The 27,578-nt window shown below is 37.9% G+C and overlaps 1 protein-coding gene across 2 annotated transcripts in view; it reads right to left on the bottom strand.

The window, feature by feature from the left end:
* Positions 1-292: 292 nt before the first annotated feature.
* The window catches only part of MTMR7 (myotubularin related protein 7), a 41,103-nt gene continuing 13,817 nt past the window's right edge, over positions 293-27,578 (bottom strand). For both annotated transcript variants that reach the window (XM_054293375.1, XM_054293383.1), the window contains exons 4-14: positions 25,112-25,269; positions 23,412-23,540; positions 20,500-20,634; positions 15,621-15,753; positions 10,756-10,865; positions 8,640-8,765; positions 7,793-7,842; positions 6,009-6,209; positions 4,700-4,840; positions 2,970-3,096; positions 293-2,499 (exon numbers count right to left, since the gene is read on the bottom strand). In XM_054293375.1, coding sequence (XP_054149350.1) covers positions 2,143-2,499; positions 2,970-3,096; positions 4,700-4,840; positions 6,009-6,209; positions 7,793-7,842; positions 8,640-8,765; positions 10,756-10,865; positions 15,621-15,753; positions 20,500-20,634; positions 23,412-23,540; positions 25,112-25,269 — 1,667 coding nt within the window. In that variant the 3' untranslated portion in view covers positions 293-2,142. The remainder of the gene's footprint in view (positions 2,500-2,969; positions 3,097-4,699; positions 4,841-6,008; positions 6,210-7,792; positions 7,843-8,639; positions 8,766-10,755; positions 10,866-15,620; positions 15,754-20,499; positions 20,635-23,411; positions 23,541-25,111; positions 25,270-27,578) is intronic.

The following is a 27,578-nucleotide window of genomic DNA, read 5'->3' on the forward strand; positions in this document are numbered from 1 at the left end:
CATTAGCAACACAAAGACAGTGCTTTGAATTTCCATGTCTTCCTCTTCTGCATTTATTTTTATACATGTCTAGTTGAATACAATGTCTTCATATACCATTTTACATTTTAAATATGTACAATAACATTGCCAATTTTCAGACTGATTTTTTGGCAAAATATTTGTGTGTTTTGTTTTCATTGCTGACTTCGCAGCATGTTTCTTTAGTTTGAGAAAACCCATTCAAAGTTTCCTTTTATGCCATAAAGTTTACAGGCTATGTTCAAAATACAAAACACTTTTAAAAGTGCAGTTAAAATCAGGGCTTTAATTTATTAAAAATTCATAAAGATTAAAAACCAGAAGGCTAGATTCTCAACAGAATATCATTTATTGTTGTTTTTATTTGAATTGAGCTATAGTGATTTATCAAATTGAGGATCTTGCCTTTCCAATATAATATTAAGATAAACCTTGCTGTTAAGAATTATTTGTTCAAAGACAGCAGCTCCCTTTAGAGGATAGTAATAATACTGAAGTTTACCTATTCACTTTTAATAACATGTTCACAGAACAGAATGAAAAGCCATTCCAGAAAAGCAGACAATAATTAAATCTGATGATCAAAATTGAGGTATATTTATATAATACTGTTCTTTCTGTAGGTCTGTACTTGAAGGAGTGTGTGAAATGCAATCTAAGTAAACTTACATTACTACCACTTTGCTCTACTAGAGTTCAATTCTGCACTGTCTTCAAGCATGTAAAAGCAGCCATATGAATTATATTTTTAACTCGCTGGCTTTAAATAAAATTTTAAAAAACAAAAAACTTGAAATCAAGTTGCAGCCTAATATGGCTAGCCACCTTTTTAGTGACTTTCAAGACATTCCAAATTTTGAGGATTTTTCAGTTGTTTACTTCTGAACAGTTGATTATGAAAAATATTACTCCTATTCTTAAAAATAGCTGAATTCTTAAATGAGATTAAACTTTCTGATGAATAGTGAATCAGTCCTTTTCTTAAATTAGTATTGCTATGCTGTGTTCAGGTTGGCAAATACTAAAAGGGAAATTTTGTGTGAGGATAAGAAACACCATTATGGTTATGGTTAGTTTATTTTGAATAACAAAATTGGGAAGAAATATTCTCTATAACAGTTCCTTTATGGGCATAGTTTTCATTTACTTACTGATTCAGAATGATGTTTTCATAAGTGATTTCTTTAAGTGATTTGATATTCCCTATTTTGTCTACTCTGTGTATGTACCTCACTTCCACTCGAAACATTTTCAAGTAGGAAAATGGGCTGAAGAATCAGAGATATTATCACCTTTAAAATTTTACCTTGATATCTTATGTAGGTGGTTTGGAACAAGGGTAAGATATAAACAAACTTAAAACATAAAGAGGCAAGAGCAAACTGCCTGGTGCACCTTTTGTTACAAAGAGGTGTTTTAGCACAAAGGCTGTGTGAGCCTTGAAGTTTTGGTCACAGAATCTACTGAACTTTCAACACTGGTTGAGAATTGAGTACAAATTGGATGCATTCAGATGCAGCAGCAGCAGCAACTGCTTACTAATGGATTTTTTTTAAGGATCAAAAAAATCCTTGTCCCCTGAGCCAGGGTGTCCATTTGTTAGTTTTACTTTGCTGTAAAGGATATTAGTAGGAGAATATGCAAAATAATTGTTCTAACTTCTTGTGAAGAAAAAAGCAGAGAAAATACATATGTCTGAAGGTAAATGAGCTCTACAAAAATAAGTTTTGACTGCTTCACCAGTGAGGCTAACAGTAATGCATCTTCAGCCTTCTGTAAGAGTATTTTGGAATTTCACATCTTAGGAAAAGAACTATTATCCTGTCCAATAAATAACTGTGGAAATGTACAAAGTAAGGAATAATTATGTACAGCATTGATAAAACAACCACCATATTGGCTTAATGAAATATAACAGCACTACTTTTCTTTAGTGTAATGTCTTAAAATTAGTAATAACTTGTTCTGCTCAGATCTTAACTTACACAATTGCACAGTTCCCTTTCTTTGGATTATTTCTTTAGGCCACAGACCACTTCCATTCTTCATCTGATGAAAAGATGTCATTCCAGACTGTGTAAGACTTTACATTATCTGGATCCTTGCTGCCATGCAGGTGTTTCAGCCTGCCAGAAACACAGCTTCATCAGAGTCCTTGCCACTGTCTTCACTAGGCAAGCAGCCACCCCCACTTGGGGACCTACAGCTTAAGTCCTCCACACCAGACTCCTGGTCACTGTTGGCTGAGAGGTCAGGATCAGAGCTTTTCAGGTTGTCCTGTGTCAAAATCAGGGCAGAATCTTCATCCCCTTGAGAAGGGCTCCGGGATGGGAATGATTTCAGATCACTGCTGTACTCCTGGGGAGTGTTAGCTAAGCTGTTGTTGGAGGCATACAGTCCAAACTGTTTGCTTCGGTCTTGTTGCTTACTCTTGACTTTATTATTACCTGATTGGGATTTCTGAAGATTTGCCAATCTCTGAAATAAAGGAAATAGGATTTACCATGAGGACACATTTAGGGTCCAGAAATCCTCTTATATGTCCTTGCTTTTTCTCTGTTTAAATAAACTTCCAAAGGCCAACCCACCCTTTAAAACTGACTATTTGCATTTATGGAGTATGAGAAGTGCACAATTTGTCACACACCAATGCTGAATTACAGCGTTCTTCTGAACTACAATTCCTGCTGAGTTACAGAAGGATTAAACTTACTTTCAGTAGTACTTGTGCATCAACACAAATAAAATTTTATCCTTAAAGAAAAAAGTCCACTGTTGTGTCTTAAATGCAAAACAATCACAATAGTTTATCTGAGAACAAAGAGGATGGCTGAACATCCTCCTTTCAGAAAAGGATGTAATGTGTAGCAGACTCTGCAGCATATGGAACTGGGTTTAATTTATCATCGTTTACCAAGTCTGGGGTATCAAGCTCAGCTGTTTATTACCTCTTGCAAGACTTCCAGCTCTTCCTCCAGCTGCTGAGTTTCTTCCTTCACTGCCATCAGATAATCAGTAACTGACTGTCGAGGATGCAGCCCCTTTTCAAAGCGGTTGTACATACCACTCCAGAACCTGGAATTGATGGCAAGGTCAGCAATTTTCCCATTTAGTGAAGTAGCCTCATGAGACTTAAATGCACACCTTTTGTTTTGTTTTGTTTTTCTCCCCAGACACATATTGTCCTAAATTATCTATCCATGCTTATTCATCATTAGAGTGCATACACATAAGTTCATAGACTATTTAGCAAAGTTCATGGTTCATTTGCATTTCCTCCATCCTGAAGGTGCAACTCATAGGCAGCTGGACATAAGCAGCTCAAATTAATTCTGATAGACAACAGAAAGAAAGATTCAAGTAGTTTAGACCACAACTGAGAAAGGTTCACTGAATGCAAGCTTTTTTTTGGTATTTTTGTTCTACACTATGGGCTTTAGAGCAATGGTACCTATAAAATAGCCAGTGGTAAAAGACAGTTTTTCATATTTGTAGTTCTCAATTGTTGTTCAACTTCCCATGCACTCAGCTTTGTAATTCTGTGTTACTCTGGTGCTCCTCCTGCCTTGCTGGCACAGGGCCACAGGCAGGCCCTGGGTGTGTAACCAGTTCACCAGACAGGTTAAGTAGCCCAGCCCTGCTGTCAGCTGCAGCTGTCTGGCCAAGGAGCTGACAGATATTTTTGGAGCCCGTGCATGCTGTGTGGTGGCTTATTATTCCTATCCCAATAATATACTATTTAAATCACATTCCCCCTTAAGTTTATCATCTGATAGCTCATGCTTGGAAATCTTTACGCACCCAAGTAATTCGATTAAAATCAACAGGATTACTTATCCATTGGAGGATCTGCTGTATCAGTACTTCTTTTATAAATCCCACTATCCCAAAGAATACGATTAATGACTATTTTTAAATTGCTTTAAAGTGGATGTGACCTGTTATATAGACATGAAAGAATTCAATTTCTGTCATTTAGGATTTTTATTGACTTTTAAACAGGTGCTATTACTTGCAACTGGACAACAAACTGATCAGTTTTACTTAAATGACAGTTTTAATGAATTTCTATTCAAGTTCTCCCAAAGTGTGTTAAGAGTAATGGCATGATTATTTGACTCAGAATGTCAATGGTAACATTTCTGAAGTGATGGTATTTTGTTATATTTTGAAGAAATATCAGGAAAAACTTAACTTAGTTTTACCTGCTATAACACCATGGGCAAAGTCTGGGGTTTTTTACAAAATACTTGTTTTAGCAATGAAATCATATGATCTCTTGAAAAGATCCTTTTTACTTTTGACACCAATTGATCCAAACTAACATCACATAGTCTTGGAATGGAAGAAGTTAAAGTGACTGTAAATTTAGAAACAGCAGATGACAACAGGACTGAAAGAAGCATTTCTCAGTGGAAGAAGTGAGTAGCCTTGAAATTAGGACACACAACTATCGATATAGCTTTAATCTTAATCTTCTTTTCAGACTAATACTCTGTTGTGGAATGGTGCAGAGGTGTTGGCAGACTATGAGCACACAAGGAACAAACATCCTGCATCTGAAACTGAATTTGCTCTCTATAAATGGCCTTATAGAACAGGAAATACTTATATACAAAGGCATTTTGTTCTGTACTAACCCATGCTACAATTCCCAGCAGCAAGTGGTACTACCTACTTGTACAAGAAGTTGCATGGAGCTATCTGTGGGTGCAGGGTCCCTTGGGTTTGACTGTGGTCTGACCTGTATAAAGGATTCAGGTAATCAGCACGATTTTTCCACAAGTGAGCCCACAATGAATACGTTCTTTCTTTGATTCTGAAAAACAATACATTAAATAAAAATATATTAAAGCCTCTATTACAATTCATAGATAGCTAAAGCTTAGATGCAGCATTCTTGTCCTCCATACTTCCAGTTTACAATCAGCTTCCTTGACAGAATTAGACTTAAATTACAAGCAGAGAGAAACAGAGACCCAAATTCCCTGGCAGCTCACTAAAAGCAAAATCTGATCCATTTCCCATAAAGCAAAAACAGCTAGAATGAGCAGGTGGAGAGACTGGTTCCTTTGTGAGGTGGAGAGGATAATTTCCATAAAGTGAGCTTTCAGACAGATCTCTGCACCAAAGAGATCCCCACATTTAAAAGCACTCCTATCCCACTGAGCTGCAATTTCTTACACAGTTGGGTCTTGGGATGTGGTGATCTGTGAAGGTTTTGATTTTAAATGGACATTCACTGTGGCTGCTCTGCATTTGAGCAGTGAAAGGGAGCAAATGGCAGCAGCCAGCAGTAAGCAGCACCTCCTCTCATTGCTACTGCTGACATCACCAGGCTGCTTGAGACAAGCAATGGATGTCATCATATATCAAGGACCCAGGGCCCTGGGAAGCAGATGCAAACATGAGCACTGCCAGGAATCATGATGCTGTCTTTGTTTGGGCCTCAGGGCAGGTAGATTAATTCATAATTGCTTTGGGGCCAGAAGGACAGCAGAAGGACAGTCTGCTGACTCAGTCCTGGGGAGGGCTACCAGACAAAAAGGATGTTCATAAGGAAGTACCTAAGAGAGCAGGACTAAAATGTCCTGATGTGAGATCCAAAGACAGGTTAAAACACAGAGGAGCAGTAACTCTTAAGCTGAGGACTTAACTAGAGTTACCATAATTTCATACTGGCGTTACAGGGCCAGTTTGCCGTGTATTTAGTCAGCGCTGCAGTAAAGGCAGGCCCACATGGCTGAAGGCATAATGCTCTTGTCAGTTTTCACTAATCCCTGTCACGCACACCATGGATTATGCTCCCAGCACAGCTACACTGTAGAGGATCAACTTTTTTTGGTATTAATCTGTGTTGCCAGAAGACACACACCCTGTGCCTTATGAAACACATACATGCAAACTGGAGAATGTCTGACTGCTCAATACACCACCAGCCACAGACCCCATGCACAAATATGCTACTAAAGAAAGCATTTTCATACTTCAGCTCTCTTCTCTCCTTCTGGCTGTTACACAGGAAATTTCCAAACTGGCAAGAATAGATATGATGCTGTATGTGGATGAGGAATCTTTCATTGAATTCAAAGGCACAAGGAAACTGTTCCATTAGCTGCCAAACACATTCGATGAACTGGTCAATAACAGGTGATATCTCCTTCGGATCTCCATCTAAATTGCCATACCTGAAACAAGACAAGATACATCCAATTATAACCTGAATTCCTGTAAGAAAACTGAATTAACTGTAAGGAAAACACATCCCCCACTTTAGTGTGCAAGGTACATCCTAGGCATTCATTTCTAAAATCTCAAGTATTACTATATTTTTACTTAAAAAATGATGCAAGAATCATGAAGTAGAATGGAGGCAGAATTGCAAACAAAAAAGCCTCTTTAATTAGTTGTGTTGTTATATTACAGCTACAAAAAGCTGGCTGCTGCATAGCCATGTTTTAATGCTATCAGTATAAATTGTACCCTGGTAACATAAGTTATCAGAAGAATGGCTGAAATGACTTAATGACAAAAGTGTGCCTGAAGACAGTTTCTTAATAGTAGATTATTCCCCAAATGAGAAAACTGAGCAGGAGAGCTATCTGCTCTCATTATAACATGAGCAGAAAACAGGTTAAAGCTGCCCTCTCTTGGTGAAATTTCTAGGAAGTGGGAAATTTTTACATGCTGCTGTGACTGTCAAGTGAACATGAAACTTTCTGTGTATAAAAATGCCTCTTGGAACCACTTGCAATGAAGAAAAAGAGACTGAAAATAAAATACACATAGAAGTAAAAGGTATTTTGTAAGTCTATATAATAGGAAGAAGCATTTTCAATCAATTTTTCTTGGGGGCGGGAGGTTGGGGGGTGTATGTGCATTTATGTTTACACATGCCAACAGAGTAGAATTATATAAATATCTAAAATTGAAACTTCTATTACCATCAAAGAAAATAACAACAATATTGAACAGCCAACCAAAGCTATCAGTGGTTATTGCATTTCATAATACCTTGTGCCACAAATAATAAAAACCAACTGACAGTATCATATGAACTGTATTAATTCCTATGGAATTTCACAGTGCTGTGAAGATGCTCAGATTTTCTGAACTTTGTTGGTTTTAAAAACTATAACAAATTTATATTCAAATCCAGCAATATAATGTAATTGAACCCCAATATAAAAATTGCATTTTTAATTTTTAAAGAAAATAGAAGTCATGAAAGAAAGAAAATGTGACAATGTACCCATGTTTAAATATATTAAGTCTTCAAACATTTTTCATTACATTATAGCATTTACATTGGATTGATGTTCAAAATAACTTGGTCAAATAAATTACCCACTTTGCCTGACATTTCTGAGCAGCTCTTGCTGGGTTTTTTAGAACAGACTGTAACAGGAAGAGTTTATATTATGTAATAGGTAACTCACAGACATGCCTAAGATTTAGTACTGCCTTGGAAGATGTAAAAGTCCCTTTGATGAAGAGGGACACACACAAATGCTCACATGGACCTCTGAGTGCTCACAGCAGCTGCAAGAGCAGCATGCAGGACTCTCCTTAGCAGTTTTGGAGTGCATATATAGAAATATTTCACTCTGACTTTTCCAGGCAGCTAAATCACATAGTTGGAGAAAAGGGTACGGCAGTTTCCTGTTGCAGTGTTTTGTAAGGCAGCAACAAAGAAGAACTGGAATGGCAGCAGATACAGACTACATAAACATACACATATATAGAAAGGAAAACCTTAGCCCTGCCTTACCTGTGGTTAAATTTGTGGCCAAAGGAAATCCAGTCTTTTTCAATTAACACCTGAAATGAGAATATTGCATTCAGTGTTGTGGAGTGGAGCTGACATGTTGAAGCAGGCAGAAGGGTGGTGTAAACAAGAAGTGTTGGAATCTCAGTTAATTCTTAGAGTGATCAGAAAAGTGGCAAGCAAGAACAATGGAAGCAAGCAATATTAGAATACTAAGTAATTTTCAGAACTGGCAGAAAAATAATGAGCACTGCTTGCCAGCTCAGGAAAACAGCACTCTTCACGGATGCAGAGAGAGTGCCAGTGTTACAGCACAACTTCCAACATCTTGTTTCATTGCTTTCTAAAATAGAACTTATAAATGTCTCAAACATATTTTTAACATGTGACCAGTAACTTGATAACCACTTCTAGATGCTTTACTACTGCTGATTGACCTGCGAAAGGAGAAGATTTTCCAATATAGCTGCTCATTGCAATCTCATGTCTAGAAAAGACATACTTCTGACACTCAAAATTAAAATGTTCATTTCAAATGAGTACAAATTCTTGCTTTCACAAATGCTCTCTGGGCTATGAGAAAGTTTCTCAATCAAGATTAGGGAAAAAAAAAACCAAAACAACAAATGTAGGTGATCAACTGATCCCCACCTTGAATAATGTTTCATAGAGAAATTGGGAGACTATAACATGAACACATAGAAGCCTTCCCTCCTACTTAAGAGAAACAAAACAAAACAAAAGGGTATATTTATGGACATTTATGGAGTTTGTTTCCTATTTAAAACAAAGACATTCATCTGAAGTGATGCCACACTACGTCATTTACTCTGTGAAAGAACCCGCTTACCATGAATCCCTTCATAGTTCTGTAATATGGATCCAATAGAAGGCTTGCTACAGAGCAAACCTGGGCTGTCCTATCCCAGCCATCAGAGCAGTGAACAAGCACACTCACACCTTCCTCAGCCACAGCCTAAGGATACAGAAAAAGTCAGGAAGTTCGCAAGCAGGGAGGAAGACAATGGCAAGAGAGAAAAAGTGAGACAAGAGGCATAGAGAGAGTATTAATTCAGAAACTTGGAAAGCTCATTAATTTTTTACTCTACCACAGAGTTCTTAAATAAAGTTGAGTGTTATTTGAAAATCAGTGTTATTACTCTAATTTGAAACGTTATCATTCACCCCAGGCCATGCAATATGGTGGTTGAGAATCACCTGTTTATGCTCCACTACAGGAAGATGTGGGATTCATTTCAGTTAAAATACACCAATCTGTCAGAGCAGACAACTATCTACAGCAGATTCAGATGCTCTAACACATCTCATGCCACTTACATGCCACTAAAAGCATAGCCATACTTGCAATATGGCTCCGTATTTTTCATCTTGATGGTAATGTCATTAAGGGCAATGTCTGGTTCCAATGCAATCACTAGCCTGGACATCATTGCAGCACACTGCATTGCACTGGTGACATCCTGTAAAGGCTTCTGGGGAAGCCAGTGGTAGTGGGAAACTTCCACATCTCACAAGCAAGATTTTATCAGTATCTTTAATGTAATAATCGGGGAGAGAGGATCCTATTTTATACATAAACACATAAGGAAGAAATTGTAATCAGTTCTCCAGAGTCTGGCATTGTATTATTTTTAGAATTTGAGGGTTGGTGGTTGTTTTTTTTTTAATTCTAAGGGTTTTGGCTTTTATAAATTCTAAAGAGAATTGAATTTAGGAAGTAGAAAATAAAGTAGGTTAGGAAAAATACTGTAGAGGAAAAAAACCCATTTAGGTTAATTTTGGGCTTAATAGGGAAAAAGAAATAATAATAAATTATCTATGTTTATCTCAAGAGACAAAAATAGTACCCCTGTGGGCAGAAGACCAAGAACAGAGAACTGAGAACCGTACAAATAAGAATGGGTCAAAATGCATGTCAGAAGGCACTAAGCTAGCAAGCATATGCACAAAGGATAATAAGACTAACCACTGGGGAAAAACTGCAAAGCTAATGTAAATAACCTTACTTCTATGAGCTAATGAAAAGGAGTAGGTCTGGGAGTAATAATATGTGTATTTATTGCACAGGTACAATAATAATATGTGTATTTATTGCTGTTCAGGTAAGAAGCTACAGTTGCCTACTGAGAAGGAAGAAGCAATGCAAGAGAAACAAGCAGTTGGTGAGGAGAGAAACCCATGAATTTTTATCTGTATAGTTGTGGGCAATAGGTCATGTGAATAAAATGGCCAATAAGAAATTGTAATCTCAAAAATAGGAATTGTAGCGGTAAAAGGCAGATCACAAGGTTGGGGGCAACAAAATTAAAGCTACTGCTGGCAGATGACAAATGTCTACATTACTTTGGGGGAGAGTAGGGGAAATAACTTCTTATTAAAGCCAAAACTGTTTTCTGGAAGAATTTTCAAGTAAGTAAAAGCAGAAGCTGCTGAAGAGTTTGGCCATGGTAATACACAGGAGTTGGTTCAAAAGGTGAATTTGGTTGGTTGCCTGATAACTCAGAGGAGATAACACAGTAGCTATACATTGTGTATAATATAACTTATTATACATTATATATAGCTATATGTATCTATTACAACTACCACTTCCACAAAGAGTGCCCAGAAACCAGTGGAGGAGGCAGGGCAAATAGGGAAAGAAACAGTAACAATCACTCTTGGGGAGTAAAGTAAGGACATTCAAATGTCTGCCACAACAAGACACAGGCTAGTAGAGGTTTCAGCACAAAAGAACGCAAGATTTTGTTTACTATTTTAGAAAAGCATCAACACAACAGCACCTAAGAATCATCTCTCCTCATACACAAAGCACTGCAAGATGGGCTTTTTTTCAGGTATAACATCACTGAAGAGATAACAGAAGTTACTCATAAGCAGAGAATTTGCTCTTCATTTTCTGTGTCTGCTTACTCCAAGTTTTGTTTTCATTTTACACACTTTACCTTTGCAATAAAAATGCCAGCGTCCATAATGGCTTTGATGTGCTTCAGCCAGCCAGAATTTTCTAGGCCCCACAGAAAGTCACTCATTGAAGGTGATTTCAGCTCACAAACTGCAAAATAAGATACATTTTAAATGCATAGTAGTTAGAGTCCCTTAAACTTGACTGTTCAGCCTCAGAGTTACCTCTTCTTCAGATATCCACTGTGTGGAACATGCATCTTTTGAAAAGAATGCTCATGTTTTGAATATCTCTGCCAAATTCAACCTTTGAGAAACACATGTATTTGAGAAATGGGGCTGGGTCAAATTTCACCCAATATCTTGACTTAATTTAAAAAGAGAAGCTGTCATCAAGCCTATTGCAAACAAATCCAAATCCATCCTTCTCTGAAGCATGTATTTTCCAAAATTGTGTTGGGAATGAAGTTTTCAAACCCTTGGGAGGATTTCAGGTATTAGATGATGAGGGCTTGGAAACAGAGAGCATTTGATTTCTGCTGTTGGACAGGCAGACAGACACCCAAGTGGTTCCCCTGCCTCCTACTCCCAGCACCACCACAGATGAAGGTGCTTGAGTTAAAGTGGTTCACTCCACAGTTCTCCATCCCTGAATTAAACCTTATTAAAGCTTCACTTGGAGTCAAAAAGTATTCTGATGGTGAAGACAAGACATAATTCATCAAGGAAAATATTTTCCTGAAATCTTCCAAACTCTATGCCACATTTGAAGGAAAAAAATTACCCAGTTTTTGCTCTAAGTTCCTATTCTGCTGTATCCAAGTATCTATTTTTTTTAATGATAGAGTTTGTGGTATCAGAAGAAAAAAACCAATCAGAATCTAAATAAGGTACCTCAATCCAGCAGAACACATACTGAATGAAACTTGGTGCAATCTATTTTCAATACTAAGATGCTAAAATCACCCCATAAAAAGACTACATCTTTATTTTGATCCATGTAGAGTTATACTGTCTTTTAAAGAAAAAATATATTAGCCAGTGAAATTAATTTTCAGAGTACAGTGAAAAATATCCTGGCTTTTACTGAGTTAAGGTATGATCTGTCAATTACTAATATCTTAGTAAGTCTCTTGTGGTCTGGAAATCTTAAAAGATTCTGTTATTTATGGCCATTATGGCCCCTGGCCAATAGCTTTATTTTCCTTCAGTGTAATTGAAATTTAATTTTACAAGCCAAAGACAGAGTTTATATCATATCTGAACTATCTGATTGTCCTAACTCCATTTAGTTCAGAAGCAAAATGGCCTAATGTGTCCATACAAAGTCTTGCAATGTTTATATGTAAGGCCCCTTCCAGATGGTTATTTTAAAAGTAATTTTTGGAGGATATTTTTAAAGATGCAGAGATAGCAACACTGAAAGCAAACAGCTTTTCACATGATTAATGTTTCTGTGCAGATGGAAGCATGACCAATTAGTGGCCGAATACTGGCTGAAGCTGCTGTCTCTATTTACAAAAGCCCAAGGTAAGGCTGAAACAGTGCTTTGCTCATTCCCACTCCGAAATTGGAGTCAATATTTACTGACCACTTCACTGTGCAAAGTTCATACTGTCCTAAATGCATACACTGTACATTTCACATGACTTTGGCAACTGATCTGGACCCTAGTACTGAGTTCAATTATGAATTCAGTTATCCTAAAGGGAAAGGGCATTTCCATCTCAGCAGAAAAGGTACTGAAATCTTTGAGAAATATGGCCTGCTTCATGCACAGGAAAATCAAGAGCCAGCAGGCAGAGCTCTGGGAATTCCAGCAATGCACCCAAGTCTCAGAGTGGGAGAAAGAAAAAGGGCACACGTTGGAAATTGCCTCTTCCACCAGCAAAAGTACCAGAGGGGTGTGCTGGACTAGTCCTCCATTCCTGGCAGGACAGCCATAAGCAGAGGAAGGAAGAGTTACTGTGGGCCAAACCCACTGGGATTCTCCCTGCCTGATCTGTCCCAGAAGTCCAAGGACCAGAGGGCTGCTCCTACATCAGCAAGTGCTGCTCCTGGTCTGAGGGGAGGAGAAGCTCATATTTGCTGTTTAAATACAGCCAGAGAGCATGTGGGGCCACCAGCTCAGTGCACAGCACACGGGAGCCAGGTCTCAGCTGGCCTGGGTGTGCAGCACAGCCCACCCCATCCCCAGTGCCAGCAGCAGCCTCAGGCACACCTGGGATCTTCAGCAAGAAAAGTCCCTGTGTAACGTCCTTCTAATGTTAAATATTGTTTCAAGGAAGTTTGCACACAGGATCAAATATTTCAAGGCTCTTCACATAGACCCATCTATAAATGGAGAAAAATAAAAATCCATACTACACTTTTTTCGAAAGGAAATTCCATCATGTTGAAATGCATTTCACTTCCACAATACAGTCAAATCTCAACATTTTTTGCATATTCTGAAAAAAAAAAACCTTATTCTAAAAATTTAATCATTTTATAATGCTGATATAATTAGCCAAAAATCAACATTTTACTACAGTAAATATATGTTAAAATAAGATAAATTGGCTTGAAATAAAGTTAGTAAAATCACAAAGCTGAAATCAATTTTTCAGCTACTAAAATAAAATAGTATTTTATTTATTTATAAATTTTTATTAATTTTACCTACTCAAATAAAATATTGATATTTTTATAAGTATAAATGTATTTCCTCACCTTTCCCCACCACCCCCCAAAATAATGAATAATTAAGTGAATACATCCTTATATAAGTGCATTTTCCAATGGAAAACTGAATACTAGGGGGTTTTTTTCAAATTTTCTTAGCTTTGGAAGTTATTTTAAATTGTATATTGCAAATATTCTGCAGTCTGGTGTGTGAAGATCCTCTGCTCTTCACTTCTGCTTAGTACCAGTAAATTGAATGAAACTGGCCTTGTATTTCAGCAACACATCTGACCAACTATATCTTGATGCCTTCTTTCATGCTGTACACTTCTAAGCAGCAATACAGCTCACATTAAACTAAAATCACTTTTCATCAGCCTCATTTGTCTTTTCAAAGGTTTTATGCATCTTACAAAGTCTTACCACAGATCATGAACAGCAGACCCATTCTGTAAAGAGTAGTGTGATGCTTTACTTGAGATTCACATAGGTACAGTGATATTGCTATCTTATTTCTGTATTCTTTTAATTATTTACATCTTTTTTATTGATATTGATCATACATTACTAATTGATAATATTGATATATTATTGAGGTAGTAATTGATAAAAATTTAAAGCCATATTAAATGTGTTTTATCATCCTTGACAGCCATTTTGGTTCTAGGTCTCTTTGCATGCTCAAGTCAGGTAAAAGGTCACCAGAAAAACAGATTAAGAGACACATACAAATGGAAAAAGATAAAAAACTGCCTAGCATCTACCTAGCATCTCACATAGGGAAAGCCCTAGTACACTGAGAGTCATAAGATTTTTCTTTTTAAAAGTCCTTAACTTTTCTGATTTCTAATCTTATCAGTCAAGTTGGTACATGAGATATTTCAACATAGCAAATATAAAACCCAGTAAAAAAGCAGATGTTTTAACCATACAGCTTATTTGAAAACAGATGCTAAGAATTTGTGCCCTCCAAGCAGCCTGAAGTGTTAAACACATTTCAAGTTACCTTGTTACATGCAAGTTTGGGCCAGGGACCAGTCTCATGAACTTTTGGCTCAAAAATTATACACAGTACTGCCCATGCAGCCAGACTGTTTGTTTACTATTTTCACATTGATAGTCTTGAGTTGAACAAATAAAGGGACCTGTTTACTCACCCAGCCTATCTCCTAGCCAAACAAGACTTCCTAGTGAACAAAAAATCTGTTTTCCCCACCACTGTTTTCCTTAGACCAAGAAAACTCTCATGAATAGATGTTTTACCAGCATCCCACTTTTAACCCTGGTTTCCATAAAATGCTCTAATGTGAAAATAGAGCACGGCTTGCCTATCATGGAAAATTTAAGCCCTTCTTAGATTTCAAATTTACATTTGCATGCACCCAGTGGGAGACAGATGAAAAGTAAAAGAGCATGGGCAGAGCATCAAGTCAAGAATAAGATAAATGAAGCTGATCTGGGATCTGATGGAAGTTGTTGTTGATGTACATGAAGTAAATATAGACACATGGTGGAGTGAGCACCATTTCCTATTTCCTTAAAAATCAAGGATGGCTTATTTATCCCTGCTCTTTTCCCAGATGACCTCTAAACAGTTATGTACTGCAAATATGAAATAGCAGAACAGCTTTGCTGGTTTAAATACTGCAAACTATTTATGAAGCAAATGGTAGTAATTTCCATGGGATATCAAAAGTGATGAATTGTTACACCCATTGACTGTAAATTTCATTACTAGACCTGATGGGATATGTTCTATGCAGGGCATGAATAGGTTTCTGTTAAAATTCACAGCCTAAAATGCTCAACTACCTTGTATGAAAACGCCACCATAGTTTTTCTGAGCTTTAAAAAAAAATCAATTGGTATTTTCCACTAGCCTGGAAGTCAGCAATAAGGGATTTTTTTTCATTTCACCATCAAAATGTAAATTTCAAAAAAGGACAGAGTAGCAGTAAGGTGTACAGAATTAAAATTAATTTTGTCATTGAATGATATCTGGATTTCAGCTAGGAAACAAGGTGTTTTCACAATTAAGAAATCACCAACCAGCATTTGCCATGATGCTCCATTGCACAAGCCCCATTAGCCAGCAGGCAGCTGCATGCAGCTGCAATAGATAAAGATTGCTTTCCATGTTCTTTTTCACTGCTGCTGATTACAGAGCAGTTATTCTGATTTCTTTGACAGAAGGATCAATTCTTTTCCTCTAGTTTCCAATGAAGTTTCCAATGAATATTACCTTCCAGCATCTTCTGCAGACTATTTCTCATAACATGGATGTTCTCAATGCCTATGAATTGAAACTTGATGTTGGAGTAGTTGTCTTCATTTTCATATCCCTTCCCTGCTGCCCTGTTTGCCATTGCATTGAGCTGAAAAACAGGGAAAATTGGATGAAAACCAGTAGCAGAATCTTTTCAAAACAAACCTTGTGGTCGACAGCAATAAATCATTGCAGTTTTAGTCAGTCACAAATAGGAATCATTTGCCAAAGTGTCAACACAAGGGGCTCTGAATAGGGGATCTGTTCACAGCCTCTTGCAGGGCGCTGGGCTGCTGAGTCTCTGATGTCGCTATTTCATTCACACCTCTTGAGTGAAACTTCATGAGTGAGGTTAAACACAAACCCTCATGGCTTAGGCAGGATTCCTTTGTAGGAGCATAGAGGTTTTAATTTTCAAGGGCAGTTTTGATTTTATGTTGGATCAGCACTATGTTTACCAGCAGAACAGCCCAGGAGGTGGCAGTGTCTCATCTGCCGTGCCCCTGGCTCAGAGCCTGTGCACGCTCATGTCACCAGTTACTGAATTTTACTGCTCAAACCATCCAAAAGCTGATACAGCTTGCTTCTTTGAAGCTTGCAATAATGAATAGGGAGCTGGAGTCATTTTTCCTAATTTTATAGTTACTTGGCTCTTGTTAAGTAAGACTACAAAATATTTGAATTGACAAAATTACCACAAAAATTTCCATCTGCAATGCACAGCTATCAAAGGAGTTGCTGTGCTTCAGCAAAAATACTTTCAGCTGGAAGTTTTGTCTTCAAATCTGTTACTTGCTCCCTGGCATGGGAAAGTGACTAAATACTTCTTTAGTTCAGTTTTCTCAAGCATAAAATTAAGGATGTGGTTGATGTTTATTTTCCCCTTTTTGGAACCCTTGAGTGGGAAGGAAAACTATCTAACAAGCTCCTTATGCCAAATTTTGATCTTTGGGCTGAAAACTAAAACTGATAAAAATTAATTAAGTACTTTTACTTTTTTTAATAAGTCTTTTAAACTAAATCATTCTTTTATTAAGTACCTATCTACTTTTTTTCTATATTTTCTTTAGCAAAATCTCACAGTGCAATGGAAAGAAATAGTCTTTTTGCATAAAGTCTATGCTTTGAAATTCATGCTGTAGTTCTGGGGGCCTTCAAAGTTCCCAAGAAATATGAAGGCTCTGAGAGTGACAAAGCAAGTGGCAGAACCCCACGCCTCCAAGCACAACCCACAGCTTCTGCTCAGGAAAGATTTAAGAAATAAATAATAAAGGATTTAGACTTCATTGGGCATCAATTGGACAAAAAGTGACTCATCTTCATTTCAGTGAGAGCCAATGCTCATCAAACAGTAGAAAAAGTCTCTCTTAGGCATTGCCTAGGGGACAAGAGGCTGTGCAGATAACTCTGTCTGCAGTTTATTTCCCAATAGTGCAGGCAGTACTATTGATTCACTGCTTCTGTGGTCACATCTGAAAGTCACAATAATATATTTCAGTGCTTAGCTAATGGCATCATGGGATATACAAGAATGTCTCCTTTTCTGACCTCTTCCACCCCAAAAACACATACTCCCCATATTCCATTTTAATTTGGAGCCAATACACACAATTGAGGATTGATTGTCTGATGCTGTCTTTCCTCAAACCAAGATGAAGACACTCAGCTTTTTTACATTATATGTCAAAATAGGTTTCCAAGGACCAAACCTGATATCTTAACTTTCAAAGAAAAGAGCTAAAAAGTTAAATTTGTGGACCACCATTAAGAATTAAAGCATTGCATGAATTTCATGAGACAACAGAAGGAACCACACTCTGGATAGGAACCTGGGCAAAAATCCAACATTTCTGATTTATACAAAGCTTGGGCAAAATTTATTTTAACTTGTAGTATGCAATTCAGGAAAGAGCACAAACAAAGAAACTCCATTCTTGTCTATCACCCGCAGTCTGCTGATGTTTTGACTATCAGTGGACAATAATAAAAACATACAGCCTGTGAACGGCATGTCAGTTAAGGACAGAGTCCCCTGTGTGACTTGCTACAAAGATATAAATTATCTGCTGAATCCTAATCTTTCTCTTTTGAAGTTGACATCAGTGTTCTTGTATAAACAAAACTAGGCAGTCTCTCTGTAGCAGCCTATAGCTTCAGGAAGAAAGATCTGTACAGATGAGTCTCAGCCACCACAAACCCCTGAAACCTAAAAAACATCTATGCTCCAACTAACCCAGTACTCAGCACATAAATACCATTAACTGTTCCTGCAGCAGAGCAATCTTATCACAAATATCCTTTCTTAAAGGGCAATCTGAAATGGCACTCTATGAAAGTAAATAAATATAAGGTTAAATTTGCAAGGCTTTCTCACACTCATTTATTTTGAATACTGTCAGTTGCCAAACTTTGCAGCTGCCACAATATTTACTAACAAGTTTTCCACATCATCTACCAAAATTCCATCTGTTGCTCTTAAAGTAGTGGTTGTGAAGCTATCTAAATTGTGCATGTCCTTGATTAATCTCAGTGAATATGAGGATACAGCCTGTAAAGGCAGAAGACCCCACTTGCAAGATTTCCTGGCATTTTCCTTAATCTGGAAGAGAAACAAGTCAAATCTTGTTATAATGTGTTTTAGTCATAAACACTAAGTCTACATTAGCTTCTTCTGTGATTACATAGAGAAATGACAGTGGCTTAAGTAAATTTGTATTTGGTCATCCTGATATATTTAAATAAAGTGGAAACAAAGTTTTCTTCCACAGACCAATCTTTTGTTTTGAAAATTATCAAGTGCAATGAGGGAAGAGCAGTTGGGAATAGTGAATTGAAGGATCCATCAACATTCATGATCTTCATAAGGAGCTGGTTCTTATGAGAAATGAGGAAAACAGCTCTTTAACTGCCTACAGGAATGGAGAGCCTTCCTCCAGACTGGATATCTTATCTTTACATTTGTTAAAGGTTCCCTGAGGAATGCCAGGAAGCACTTCCACTGATCCATTGCTATATGCTCTACATTTATAAATGAATTGTCAGGTGCAAAATTGTAACAAGGCTGTATTTGGCATCTAGGATCACAGGAGCTTTGTAGATCTGTCCATTTTTGCTGCACAGAGAGTAGTAGGAATCTGGTATAATTCTTTACATCAAAACCTTTTTTTTTTAACAAAACAGTTAAGTGAAAACAAACATTCTTCATCTGCTGACTAGCTCCTGAGGAAGTCAGCATTGCTGGAAATGTGCTGGCATTCCTGGCTAAGTGAGCCTAATTCAGTCTCTCCATACCCTTCACAAAGTATGGGCTTTTTTTCACTGCACACAGAAGGTGTCTCAAAGTAATTTACCAGAAAAAAAAAATTAAAGGATGGGTCCTTCCTGTTTCTACCTGGTAAAACATTATTAATAACCAAGTCAGTAAATCGTTAGCAATAAATCAACTGCCTTAATTAGGGAAGAGTACCATCAGACAGGAAACAAGCTATAACTGTTATTACACACAGAAAACTGTTAAACAAGCATTATTTAGGCAGCTAGGTCTGTACTCCATGGCTAATGCCCTTTCTGAACACAATGGTACCAATCCTTTCCTAATGCTCATCCCAGTTCACTCGCTTCAGGACCACAAGTAATCTGGTAGCATCCTCATCTTCCCAACAAAACAGAGGGAACTGAAGGTAAAGGTAGTTACCAGATTATACAGCCCTTGGTGTGCTTTGGGTGAACGAGACATGCCAAGGTCCTCATGTTCTGGCTACTGCCTCCCATTAGAGCTGTGAGCACTCACAGCACCTTCCCACCAACGCTCATGCCTTCAGTCACCGGCCATGCAGTTCCTTGTATCTGCTCCAGCTCTGCCAGGTTTGCCCTTCCTCACTCCGCTTCTCATGTTCCTCAGTTTCACTCATCTTGCCCTTTCAGATCTGTCTTCTGATCTCAGGACAATGAAACAGCTTCCTTGTTCCTTTTCCTCAAACATTTATTCTCCTTTTTTTTCTTTTTCCCATGCTATAGATAATCCTATACCTACAAGGGATTCTGTGGATGTTTGCCTCTTTAATTTCTTTTCTTCAGAGGCTTTGGTAACTTCAAGAGGAAAGCTGCTGGAGTATAAGAAAGAATATATCCCTACTCTCACCTCCAGATACTGAAGTCTATCTAGTCTTTATCACCTTGAGCTGTTTGCTAGCATGACAATTTTGACATGAAGTTTTCTTAGCTTCCAACCTCTTCTAGATCATTACTGAGTTTCTATATTTCTCCATACCATAATTTTTTCTAGAGCTTTTTTCTTGGCCAGAGGTTTTTAATCAATTATAGATATGGCATCTGATGTCACTATTTATCCTATTTCAGATTGTCTCTCAAAACCACCAAAGTGCTGGAGATATTTAAAGATCTTTTCCATTCCTGCGATCTCAGTGACTTGTCTTTCTTTAGCCTTAAGCAGGGGTCATTGGAATTTTCTCACTTCCAAGAGAAATCATTAATGGAGAATTATAGTATAAGAAGTCAGAGGTTTGCAAAATTACAAACAATTTCTCATTGGAAATATACTTGATAGCTCCTTTGTGTGTGTAAACAGTTACAACTACATATTATTTACTTTTCTGTATCTTGACATTTTGCTAAGAACAAGAAAAGGCAAAGGTTCAGTGTAAAGGAGAAAATTCTCCCAGAGATAATAATCCGGTCAATTTCCTAGTTAAGATTCTCCTAATAAATCCTGTGGAGTTAGACAGGTGCAAGTAAGATGAGAAGTGCCTTGGTCAGTCACTTAGATTGCGTGTCTTCCCTAATGGATCCAGCCCAGACTCAGCCTTGCTATGAGCAAGAAATGCAATGTACTTACTTTGGGCCGAGTGTCAACAACATAGATGAAATCACTGCCTGGATTGGCTTTTCTGATGGCCTGGAGCATCTGTTCATCCTCAAGGCATCGAGCACTAAAGCCAGATAAAGGCTGGCTGCTTCTACATATGGAGGCCTGCAGAAAAGAAGGCAAACAACCAAAAAACCTTACAGAATTATAAAGTAGAAATTATTTAGCATCCAGAAGCATTTCCAAAACCAGATCATTAGACGCTTGCATAGATGGATAATTACATGAGAAAGGCAGAATGGTAAAATTAATAAATGCATTATTTTTAATTACATGTTAATAAATACATTATTTTTTAAAAGGCAAGGAAGCATTAAAACAGTACAACCCCATTTGCCCAAGTGCAGTCTTGAATCAAATTTTAGAGCTATTTTAAGCATTGTATTTCCCTAATGTGGAATAACTTCTGAAAGGTGATGTCTTGAGGATGAGTACAGCCTTGAAATCATGAGAACATGGATATAACATAAAGAATAGGTCCTTTTGTACTCACACTTACCAGGTACCAGACTGATTACACCCAACCCACACCAGTGCCTGCTTTACTAAACAGCCTGACAGCATGAGTCCAGGAAACAAAAATGTATGACATGCAACCAGATCACCAATGATGGGGTATTCTTAGAACTGCCTTAGCAAAAAGACCTCACTGCATAAGGAGTGGGTCAGGCAGCCTGACTCCTGGAGTACTTGGATTAAGCAGGGCTACTGAAGGAGGCAAGAGGGTTTCTCCACAGAGCCATCAAGATCACCCTCTTTCCAGATGAAACCAGGAAAGAAGAAACATGTGAAACAGGTGGGCAGGGAGATTTTTATTTTTGCTAGGCAGAGGACAGCTAGATTTATAGAAGGCAAGGGGATAATATGTGCACTTTCTAAGCACTGAACACTAGCATGAAGAGAATCTGCCTACTGAAGGTCACAACCTCTGCTGGCTGTCCTGCAGATTATTTATTACTGTGAGAAAGGACATGCCTTTTTCAATCACATCTTTGAACTATCAGTAGTTACTCAGCGAAGTATGGGTCTTTGAGAGGGAAACCCAGAACTGTGTGAGACCCTGTTCATACTTTATTAATGGTTTTTCAAACAGGTTCTTGTTATTTAGAGTTTAGTCTTCTGATCAGCACATATTCCAGTGATTTATTACATGCTATTGCACAACTGAACAGATAGTTCCAGACTTAGATCTCATCATATTCACACAGACTGTGTAAGATGCAGAGGTGTCACATCACCACTGAATTTGTCAGGATGAAGGAGCTGTGTGAAAGTTCTGTCTGGGAATAACTGAATGTGTGGTACCTGTCTCCTCTGCATGCAGCAGGCTCTTCCCAAACTGCTGATAAATCTTACCCCTTCCCTGCCCATTACTCTATTTACTGGCAACCTCCAAACTCACAAGGAGGTATTTCCTCCAAAACTGCATTTCCTAGCTCTTTAAACTGTAAATGTTCCAGGAGTACACACAATACTTCATATCCTGGTATTTTGAACATTAACCTGAACTTCAACCACAGCAGGGAAAACATTCAGGCTGAAACATGGAACTCATCCAAGATTAATTACAATATATTAATGGTAATCTACCTGACCCTGAAACCTTTTCTTTCACTGAGGTTTGGAAATGTCCAAGTGTTTTGAATCCTAGATATCTATATTGGGACACAGTTGATCATGTAAAGTGATTAACTCTGAAAAATATAACCTGAACAAAATGTTTTTAAAATACTTAATTTATGCAGAGATTGTATTTACTATTTAAAACTTCCTATTTGCCACTTCATTGTAAAATTCACAGATCTTTATGGAAGCAGTGCTCTGGTGAAATACAAGGTAAAGGAGTAAAAATAATGTCTCATTCCTTTTTTCTGAAGCTTAAATCTATTATAAGGGCTGCTGTAAAGGCAAGACTTCCATGGAGATTGTAGCTTATGATTTGTTCTTGTGACATTCTGCAGAAATATGTCCCAGCCTGTGTGGCAAATGCTACAGAAACCCTGTAAGGCCAGACTTGCTCTGTCTCTTGGAAGGTCCTGACCACCCCCCAGCTCTAGGGAAAACCTCTCAGTGCCACTCTGGATTGAAGCAGGAGTCACACAGATCCTTTGAGAGTACAAAGGGGATACCATTCTCCAAACTGGTAATGACAGCTGAGCTAAGGCAGTCCCTAAGGGGCTGGAACACAAATGTAAAAACACCCAGTTTGGGGATTCTTCAGTCCAAGGGTCTCCTTTCTCACCTCAGCTGCCAGAAACAGAAATACAAGTGTCTAGGTACAGGTTTTTTTCCCAAATGGTTATAGACAAGTGAAGCAGTTCCTTGCCCCTTTGCTATGGAGAGGGGAAGGTGGAACTCCTCACTTGCAGACAAGGAGAATCTCTTCAGCAAAACCACCACACACTGCTCAGCCAAAATTTAGTAGCTCTTATATCCATCCTTTCTGTGTCTTTTCACAGATCTTTTCTTGAAAAGCTGCTCCTGATTCTCTAACTGATGCAAGCATAATTTCTGACTTTCTTGACTTCCTCAACTTGCTCTCAGGCTACCAGATGCAAAATTGCTCTGTTCACCTCCCAGTCAGCTACTAAGCTGCCTGCTACTGGCCTTTGCTGCTTTGCCACCCGTGTCTCAGGGCCTCTTGTACTATTCCACTTCCTTGTGATACAGGGATCACCTATTTTTTGTGTTAACTGGATGATGAAACTGGGTTTAAATGCCTGCACTAAATGTCTGTTAATGAACTAATCACACTAACCAGCCTACACTAAGATTTTTTTAATTAAATAAACACCGATTTTGTCTTGCAAAACCTTACTAGAAGAATTATGAGGCCAAGGCCAAAATAAGCAAACACTTTGAGGTTACAAACTCACACTTACATTATTGCCCTTGCAGTAGTAGGAAAGAGCTGGGAAACGCCTTCGGCTGCGAAATTTGGAACTCCCCACTATGATGTGTGCAGTTGCAGACTTTGGTACATAGACTTCTGTAGGATAGGAGTCACAGACCTGTGAAAGGAAACTCTGTTTGTTTGGTCTACAAAGTACAAGTAGCACTAGCCATTTCCACAGCAAAAACAAAACACCAAGGAATTCAAACCTCAGGGAATAATCTGTTATTGTTATATACATATCAATGCCGTTTCTCAAAACATTATTTTGAAGCTGGGAAGTGTTAATCCTAACTTACAGATGGAAAAACTGAAGCAAAAGGGTTGAAGGGATGTATTTCCAAGTGTTAATTCATGTCTCGTTGAGAACAGAGAGGTTTAACACACATTCATCCCAGAAAGGATTTATTGTAACATTTACCAAGGCTGTATTTACAACTGCAGTATTCTCTGTAGCAGAATTTGGGAGTAAGGATGGGAGTAGGTGAAGTTCTCAAATACTCTGCTAGGAGGGGACAATAATGGGAGGGCTATAATAATATAGCCAAATAATAACAGAGCCAAATTTTTCAGAAAATTTGATAATTAAAAAAAGGACAAAAATAGGGACATGTTGACAAGAAATTAAGCCACATGAAATGAGGCTACCAAAAGCCCTGACAATGCCCCTGATAACCCTGCAAAAAAAGCCCCAAATTACCTCTGAAGACAAGTGAGACCACAGATGGAATCCTGTTTTTACCCCCTTTTCCTGATATTGTCTGTAGCATTCTGACTGGGGTCAGAAGGATATTCAGTATCTCCCTTTGACTTTCTGAGATGACTAAAGCACTAAGGATGGCCAGAAAAAATTATTTTCTGAGTCAAGAGACATGTAATGAAAGAGAAAGGAAAGGAAGGACTTGTGGTTACAGTTGTTGCTATGGTGAACTGGATTTTATTCATCATGACATTTTTCTACACTTTATCTTAAAAGAGATCATACATTTTTTTCCACTCGTTTTAACAAAAAGAAAACAAACCCTGATAGCACATTCCTGAGAATGTCACAGTCCCTCCTTAACATGGATGTGTTCCAGCAACAGAACCAATGGAGTGCATGGACAAACTTCCTTCAAAAATGTCTTGGTTATTATTTTTCACAATTAATTAACATTAAAAGGTCTTCAATTGTACAGGACCAAATGAGCAAGGACAGCAGACAGCTAGGAAGATTTATGACCACAAGATCACTGTGAAAATCACTGACAGTCAATCATAGATGCTTCAAAAGAAGTGTGGGAACAGCCAGTGAGGAAAAAATATTGCCAAGCTCACTATCTGGAACATTTTTTTTTTTTCTTAAAATGACTATGTAGTAATTTTACATAGCCCTACATATCGAGGAAACACTTATTACACACATTAGGTATGACTTAAACTTCTTCCCAGGCAGCTGAACTTGAACATTTAAAACACAGAGGACTTACTTTCTGCTCTTCATTTCCACATCTGTTAAATGAAGAGCCATCCTCTCTCTCACTTTCTGTGTGCCATTTTATGTGTAGTAGTAAAGTAACTGCACTTTACTACATGTGTATACAGCACTCAGCACAGAGATACTGCCACTAAGCACTATGGTGGTCCTCAGCCAGGCTGCTGATTGCTTGTGCAGACAGCCTCTGTAACAGAAAAATCACAACAACTTACTCCATAGTCTCTGTTCACATCACTAATCTGCCAATAGCTGTTTGGAACCCCCATCCTGTTATATTCTTCATTGACGTCCACAAGCTTCCACCCTTGCTCTCGTTCTTCTTTATCTAATTTTGGATTGAAGGAGAAGCAATACAGCTCTTCATATTTCACTGGGAAAAGAAATAAGCAAAGAAACAGAAAGGGTAAATTACTTCAGATTTCTCGTCCTGAAATCACACTTCAAAACCAGAATTTGGCATGGACCTTGATGCAGTTTCCTTTCAAAGAGCACACTTTGCTTCACAAAAGCACATATCCTGCTTTATATCTACTGTCAAGTAAACTTTGAAAGTACGTGCTCTTTTGTTATTTGTATATGTTCCAATGTATGTGCCTTAAGAGAAGTGCTACTTAAAATAGACTGTTCTGCTAGTCTTCAGTAGATTTGTAAAAACTATCCCCAGCACAAAGACAAAATGTCAGCAATATGCTTTCATCCAAAGAAAACTAAAGCCAGTGCCAGAGTAAGCACTTCTTCTTCAAAAGAATTTGCAATCTAGAGGTAGTTTAGAAGTTCCTTTATTAATGTAACATCTATCCTGTGGCAAAGAAAAAATATATGAACAATGGACTTTGCAGCACATTCTTCCAAAAATGAAAAAAAAACCCCTCAGTAGTCATTGTCCCTAATTAGGAAGGTTTCCAGCAGATCCAATGAAATCATAGTTTTGTGGACTGCAAAATTTAGTCCTTGAATTATTAGCAAATGCATTTGAGATGCACATGATGTAATAGCATAAAAGAAGCATGTGCTACATCAAATATTTTATCATCACCAGGAAGTTGTTTAAGCAGCTATGCCACCTGTCCCCCTTGACCAGGTACCATTTATAAAAGTTTGGTGGTGCTGGAGTTTTTAAACTTTTTTTAGGAGTATATATCTATTTAATTAATCCTAATCCTGGTGACCAGTGGCAGCCAGACACCACTGCCATTGAATCCCAGCTGTTACAGGTAAGTTCATGTTAACTCTGTCAGGAACATACTGAAAATCAACAAAGTCTTGAGTAGGGAGAAAAAAGAGAATGATTTCCACAATTTCCAGCAGTTTAAACTCCTTCTGTATTCTCTAATTTCAAACTTCTGGCATGGCACACATTAGGAAGTCGGTCTGGTTTATTTCTCACATGTTAACCTAAAGTTTTAGCACAATCCATAAATCCAAGCTGAGCTTTTGGTAGCAATTTGAGCTCCTGTTTTCACTGCTTTGTTGTCAGAAGCATCTGGATTTTCTTTCCAATGGACCTGCTGTTCACAGGGCCAAGGAAAGCCTTTAAAAATCTACCTATGTATCCAGGCTACTTATGGCTGAAGTCTGCCTCAACATTATATGTTATCACATGATGGTATCTGCACATAGCAACAAAAATGTTCAAGTATTAGTAGTCAGTGCTTTACCACATCTTTGCCAGTACTTACAGGACCTTTCCCAATCTTTCAGAAATTTTGCCATAAACATCTGCAATCCTGCTATTAAACATGCAGTATCTTATGGGCAGCTTGCTTTATAAAATTGCTTAATTAAGCAAAAAGGCCAAATTCAGCTGACAGCTTTACCTTATTAAAATTTAGCAAAAATAAAATTAAGCATAATCATCTTTACTGCAACTAAGACATCAGATAGCGTGTAACATGTTAAGCTGGTATACAATGTGAGCTTCTCTCAGGAATGAATGAAAAGAACAGGCAGAGAATGGAAAATAGAGCCTGAATAGGTCAAATTATCTGCTCATGGAGTAAAAAATACCTTCTAATGCTGAGTAACCATATTATCCAAAGGAAGTACAGCTTCATGCCCTGACAAAATGACAGGGAAGAGCACAGTCAGGTACAAATGACTCAGCTTGAATCAGAGCCTTCTAATTTTGAGTAGGTAGGCAAGATCTTATCCTGTCTCAAATCACGATCAGATAGTTTGCTGGAGAAGGAAAACTGCTGTGCAGCTAAACCATGCAAAGAGCTAAATCTACAGTGCTGTTACTGCATCTTCTTTACTCAGACCTTCTTGTCCACTGCAGTCAGTCACTGAACTTGTATTCAGGGTCCTCAGCTACTCTTCCTTTCATCATTCTGGTGCACAGCAGCACGCACACCTCCTCCTGCCTCCAAGAAAAAGGATTAGAGAATCACATGCCTTCCAGCATACATGAACACGTACTTGCAGCTGAGGTGCATGGAATGAGTCCAGATTTTCACCAGCAGAACCACTGACGGCATTTTTCTAATTGTTTTCAATTTCTCTGATTACTTTCACCCTGCATCACCTAGCTAACCAGGTTACTTCTGCTACAGTTATACAGTACTACTGCTACTATTGGTACTTTATAAAACTCAGTAGCTGTGCTGGTGGACTGTGCAATTTTTGATCCCTCTATACAGTAGATAAAATTGGTACTCTCCTAACAAGAAAAAAATTTAA

This window comes from Melozone crissalis, unplaced genomic scaffold (assembly GCF_028551555.1).
Source record: "Melozone crissalis strain CALT ecotype California unplaced genomic scaffold, PUWL_Pcris_2 ptg000006l_1, whole genome shotgun sequence".
Classification (NCBI taxonomy): Eukaryota; Metazoa; Chordata; class Aves; order Passeriformes; family Passerellidae; genus Melozone; species Melozone crissalis.